At 38.0% G+C, this 6,211-nt stretch overlaps 1 protein-coding gene across 1 annotated transcript in view; it reads left to right on the top strand.

The window, feature by feature from the left end:
• The window catches only part of ZDHHC7 (zinc finger DHHC-type containing 7), a 25,578-nt gene that overhangs the window by 11,753 nt on the left and 7,614 nt on the right, over positions 1-6,211 (top strand). The window contains exon 4 of the mRNA XM_006022746.3: positions 5,314-5,410. Coding sequence (XP_006022808.1) covers positions 5,314-5,410 — 97 coding nt within the window. The remainder of the gene's footprint in view (positions 1-5,313; positions 5,411-6,211) is intronic.

Here is a 6,211-nt window from a genome sequence, read left to right as displayed (position 1 = left end):
GGGAAAGAAAAAAAAGTAAGCCTACGGCTTTTTTTTTAAGGATTTCATTACAATTTAACATATTTTGTTGCTGAGCAGAAGGTTTTATCTTCTGTGTTCAGTTCTGTGACTCTACTGCTCCTGCTAAAGTAAAAACTCATAAGGAATCTTTTATAAATCAGTGTTAACCTTAGATTCTAGAATCCAGACTTCCTTTGGGTTGCAGGAGTCATTTTAATTGTATCATCTACTGTGGACAAAAAATACAAGTACATTTAATTTGGTTGCTTTAGCATGCAGGGGGGGTTCTGACACTCCTGAAAGGATCCTGTTCGGTATTGCATGTGAATCAGCAACTTTCTCCTATGCAGCATGCATAACCTGTTTGTTAAAGCAGTGAAATGTTCTTCAGGTCACTTGAGACTGCTCTGAGTAATGAAAGAAGTGATTATAGTAATCCTGGATTAGGATGTTGTATAAAGTATAGTAAATCTATTTTTAATTCACTCTGCTGACCTGGTTAGGTTGAAGTCATCTTAGAAGCACCTGTAATGTTCAACCCCCAGGAAATTGAATTTAAATGCGTTTGCCTTTGTGTTTCTAAGAGACAGTGAAAAAATTCATACTGTGTATATGGCTTTTTGTACACAACTGCATGTGTGTATATTTATAATGCTACTTTTTATAGAGAGTAATATGCATTGAACTGTCATTTAAAAGTGCCTCAAGAACTAGAATGAAGATTTCTCAATAGATCTCTAAAATCCAAGTCATTATGGAAACAAGTCTGTTGTTGGTAATATTAAGTGGCTCTCTTTTTGGCAGGATAGCTGTTGAGACTTCATACATGTTGTTTCACCTGAAAAGCCACTTGACGACTTTTTAAAATCCTAATACAGTTCTGCTCTTCTGCAAACAACAGTGTCTGTAAAGGTCAAAACTAGCAAGGCTTTAATTGAAAGTGAGTTTTCTTTGAGCAGTATCACTGTAGTCAGCTGAAACTAGTGTGGCTTTACTTTCCCATGCCTTGGGAAAAATGGGGTTCATACCCAAATAGATTTTGAGCCTTAATCATAAAACCCTTTAAATGTTTGATTGAAAGCTATGGTAGAAATGCCTTATTGTTAAATCACTATTCATGCACATTTTGAACTCCTCTGAGGAGAGGTTTGTATTTTCTTGTAATCAAAAGATGTAGTAGAAACTGTTAATGTTAAGATGGTGTTTAAAACTTCACCAGCTGGGGAAGCCAGACCTCACAACATCCATAACTTGGGTGAATATGTATGTAAGTTAACACGATCAAATAGTGCCCTTTATAAGAAGTTACCATTAACGATTGCAAGCAAATGCAACTTTAGGAGTTGTAATTGCTGTTTTAATCATAGTATTACAACTGTACTGCAGTTTCTGTGCACTGAAATCCTTTTTCTTGGGCGCTTTTACAAATGGCTATTAACTATTTCATTGTAGTGTGATTAAATAGAGCCTACCAGTAAATCTTTTTCATTGCAGTTGCAGAAGTAGCCACATGACTAATAGAAAAGAGGTCTTTCAAGTTGGGGGGGCACTTTTTTGTAAACTTTATGGATGTAGTGGTATACTGTCTGAATCCCAGAAGTTTAGCTTTTGCTGGGCAGCAGCATTGTCTTAAAACCAGCTTTGCAAGCTACAGTTATTCATACCTCATATTTAGTATGTAGGTGCTCTTAAACCCATGCTCTTGATAAAAATTACTGATTTTTTTTTCTTTTTATTTTTTTATTTGCTCCCTACTAACCATTTTAAATATTGGGTTTGTTCTGTATGTGGAGATGACATTTCACATTGACAGGCCAGCAAGCTGGAAACAAGCTACCAGGTCATACCTCTAACTTCTGCCTCAGTATTACAGGGATAGCATTATACAAAAACCTGTCCCACATAGCAGAAGTGGATATTTAAATATGCTGCTAACATTCATGGGTTTCCATAATCCTTTGAAGAAAAAATAAAAGGTAGTATTGTCTAAAACAACCTGCTAGAAGAGACTCTGTAAATTCTCAAGAAGCTGCTTTTGTTGTGAAAAGCTTCATTTCATTGCCACAATGTAAATTTGATTTAGGATGTTGAGGCAAGTACCTTTTCTGTTATTGCAGTTATGAAAAGTTGTTATGCAATGGAGTTATTTGTAGAAGAAAGTGTTTCATAATTGCCCAAAACGGAAGAGAAATCTTTCAGTTGCTTACAGCTGAGACACCACTTCAATGCATTTCCCTTAGGCCGTAGTTGTGATATTTTAAGATAAAAATTCATATTTTCAGGCTTTCCCTGCTAAGGAGGAAGCTTCTCTAAAACTGATTTTTCATTGATGGGAAAACGGTACTCCGATTTTGGAAAGCTTGAATGCTAGTTTTCAAATGGAAAGAACACGTTGGAGCTTTCTTGGTTCTTACCATCTTCAAAACAGTCTATTTTCCTGTGAAATTATCTGTAATTTAGCATGACAGTAGACCCACATTTATATGAACACTCTTGTATATGGACTTCCAGCCTGGTCACTAACCCCCCCCTCCCAAAAAAAAAAACCTCCACCAAATCCTGATGTATGTATAAGTTGTATCCTAGGTTTGGAAGTAATGTTTCTGGACTCCCGGGATTTGGGGGTTTTTTATGTTTAATATTATAGATGCTTTGTTACAGGGGGGTTCAAATTGGCACGGGTCTACTGTACTTAAAATCTAGAACTAGGGTTTCCTAAAATTTTATCCCTGGCATTCAGCAGTTAAAAACAAAATTCTCAAAAGCCTCAGGTTATAAGTGGAAGAGCCGGTGTTCAGTAACAGAAAATTTGCTCAGAGCTTTGATTGCACTTGTAAGCAGCCTTGAACAAAGGGAAATCTACCTCATTCAACTCAGTCTTAAACACTTGTTTCTTATCGCATCTTCAAAGCTTGCCTCAGTTACATCAGTACAGAATTTTAAGTCCTGTCTTATACAAACCATTCGTCTGAACAAAAAATCCCAATTTCAGGGTAAGAATACTTACAGGAATACAGTATTTAGCCCAAAAAGTCAGTTAGTTGATCCAAGGAATGGTATCATCCCCCAAATTTTTGCTATCACTCCAGGAAGTTGGGACATCTGGTATCACCCCAGGAAGTCGCAACATTCAAGGAAGGTTGAATTGACTTGCAAATGAGGGTTTAATGGGAATTCGGTCCCAAATTCCTTGCCTTCAAAAACCTGTAACTATTTAGCTCGCTGCATCCCCAACAAACATCATTAAGCTCTAGTTTCGAACCAAAGTGCCCTTCCTTACTCCTTAAGGTGAAGAAGGTTTGCTTATTACCAGTGAACCAAGGGAGGATTGTCAAACACTCTTCTCCCCAACCTGCTGCTCTCAGGACTTGTAAGCTCTTTAGGCTCTTCTGTGTCTGAGTCTTGGGAGGATGAAGCGCTTGTAAAAGTTGGCAAAGTCTCCATGGACCTCATCACTCTCTTCAATCTTACAGGCTTTGTGGTCTCATCAGCCTACTGCCATGTCCTGTAAAGTTTTTTTGGGCATTTTGCAATTATGATGCGTCTTTGTCAAAAAAGCAGAATCACTAAATATATTTCTCTCTCTCTCTCTCTCTCTCTCTCTCTGTATATGTATATGTATATATGTGTGTATGTATATATGTGTATGTATATATGTATACATAAAATTAAGTGTTGCTTTTTAACAAACGTATATACATGTGTGTGCATAACTATACATCTATATCTAGCTATATACATCTATATATACAGATAGATATATCTATATCTATCTATGTATCTATAGCTATATAGATCCCTGGGTCAGATATATTCAGGGACAGTACAGTAGATCATTCTTTGAGTGCTTACCTCTGAAATAGTCTAATTTTCTTTCTCCCAGACAAACCAAACTAAACCTGTGGTGTTCTTGTAGGACCAGTTTTGGGTTGGTTTGGTTGTTTTTAGCTTTTGTTCCAGTTTTTCCCCCCCTCTTCCTTTGTAGATGACTTGTCTTAGGTGTAGAACAGGGAGTGGGTGCTTTTCAATTTTGTCCAGCTCTGGTGGCAATTTAGACTATATTGCCGCCTGGTTTGTGAAGTATCTTTAAGTTCTCGCCCCTTTGGAGGATGGTATAGAAATACTGAAAGCAGAAGAATTTTTGAGTGCTTGAATACATTTATTTATGACCAACAGCTGTTCCCTTCCAAGATCGAAAGGCTTGCCTTTTTTCTTTTTTTTTTGTATATTCCACAGGAAAAGCTATACTGTGCCCATATGGCTTGCTTCACATTTGCTGAAGGAAGATGAAAGAAACATTAAACAGTTGGTCTGGGGGAGCTTAGCCATATCTTGCAACTGTTTTGTAGGAAAGTTTCGTTTTTGGTTGGCTGGAAAAGGCTGCAGATGGACTCGATTTTAAGAGAACTGTTGGTTGATAAACCATATAGCACCAAATGGCCAGCCAGCAGGTGTGGAGAGGAGTTGGAGAAGATGCAAACGGCTATAGACACAACCCTAAAGAAACTGAGCTGTTGGTGCATCTGCCAAAAACAATAAAATATCCTAACAGTGCTGATCCACCACCCGCAAAGACACTGCCTGTGAACACGTGATAAATCACATGCTTGTTCTGGCTGGATTATTTTATAACATAATGTCATTGCTTATTTTCTGGGGAATATAACCCCCCCCTCCCCCAACAATTTACAAGGGAAGCATAGACTGTCCTTTATGAAACATTTTGACTGCACCCGTGATCTGTGCATTTGCTGAGCTGTATGGATAGTTAAAAGATCTGTGAAACCTGTTTGGAGAGCTTGAACATGGCTCCCCGCTTGCAGATAATAGGTCACCTTTGCTCTATTATAAACTGGATCTTTAGCATGAACATTTGCCAATTAACCAAGTAACTTTCTGCCAAATGTTTTTGGCTGTCTTTTTACCTTAAATCTGGAAAGGATTGAAGCTCTGCTAACACAACTTTCATGAAAAAAATCACTTTTTTTAATACTGCGGGACATTTCACTTGGCAGCATATATTTCTATCTATTTCTGGAACATGCCAGTAGTCATTTTAGTGCAGGGAACGTATCTTATCTGTGTGATCAGATTGAAAGTCAGAAGTTAAATGACTAAAACTTTTTCTGGAGAAAATACAGTATTCGATGTATTACCATCACAGTTGATAAAACCAGTCAAGTGCTTTACTTTTCTTCAGCTTTGATTGAGTTCTCCACATCTTTTTTTGGCTGTTCAGATGTACAGTTTGATGTTCCTTACAGTGAAATTTGAAATACTTTTTTATTAAAAGGGCACATTTCTTCCCTTCAGTATTTGCAAGCGATGTATTCGAAAGATGGATCATCACTGCCCATGGGTGAATAACTGTGTGGGAGAGAAAAACCAGAGATTTTTTGTGCTATTTACGGTGAGTAAAAACTATTAACTGGTTCTAAACATGACATTGCTTTGTCTCAATAGTACCCTTTTATGTTTATGCCACTTTCATACACCCCTTATGAATAATAAAAGAAAAAAAAGGAGCACTTCTGTCACTATGACCATTCTGTAGTCTCTCCAACTGCTGAAGGACTTAAAAAACTGCTCTTCTGTTTCATTTTATTTCCCCTTTCCCATATTCTTTCCCAGTGCTTTTTCTTACATACCCTGTTGAAAGTTCACTGCTAACCTGCGGTTTGAGAAATACTGGAATATACTAATTTTGTACTTACAAGCTGCAGAGTTAAATCTGCTTGTTTTCTTGCCGGTTTGGGATGTACAAAATTATAGCATTCTTCTCTTTGTGGTGTCGTGCTGTACTGCGCAGCGTAGTTTACTAGCTTTTAGGGTGGTTTAGTGGGGTGGGTTGATTGGGGGAGGGCTGTTTTGGAGAGTTTACACTATAATTATGCCTAGGAACAAGGCTCGAGAGGTTGGTACAGCACGATGGCGCCTTTCTGTAGAAGATAATAGCTTAACAATTCTCTTTGGGCAAAATCTCTGGCTGTTAATGGATGCGAAGAACTTGACAAATCTGAAGCAACAGAGATCTGCAGTGAGACCGGAGCAACTGCTCTCTCACATTTTTAACTTGAATGCCTAGCGGTAATTGCAATGCCATTAACTATTTCAGCCCTCAGCAAGAGAGGAGCTGGATGACAGCTCTGCACAGTTACAGTGATTGGCATCTCACTTGGGTGCCGCAGGTAGGTGGCATTTGGGAAAGGCC

The sequence above is a fragment of the Alligator sinensis genome, unplaced genomic scaffold (assembly GCF_000455745.1).
Source record: "Alligator sinensis unplaced genomic scaffold, ASM45574v1 scaffold228_1, whole genome shotgun sequence".
Lineage (NCBI taxonomy): Eukaryota > Metazoa > Chordata > Crocodylia > Alligatoridae > Alligator > Alligator sinensis.
The sequence above is the reverse complement of the archived record's forward strand: the minus strand, read 5'-3'. Positions and strand labels throughout refer to the sequence as shown.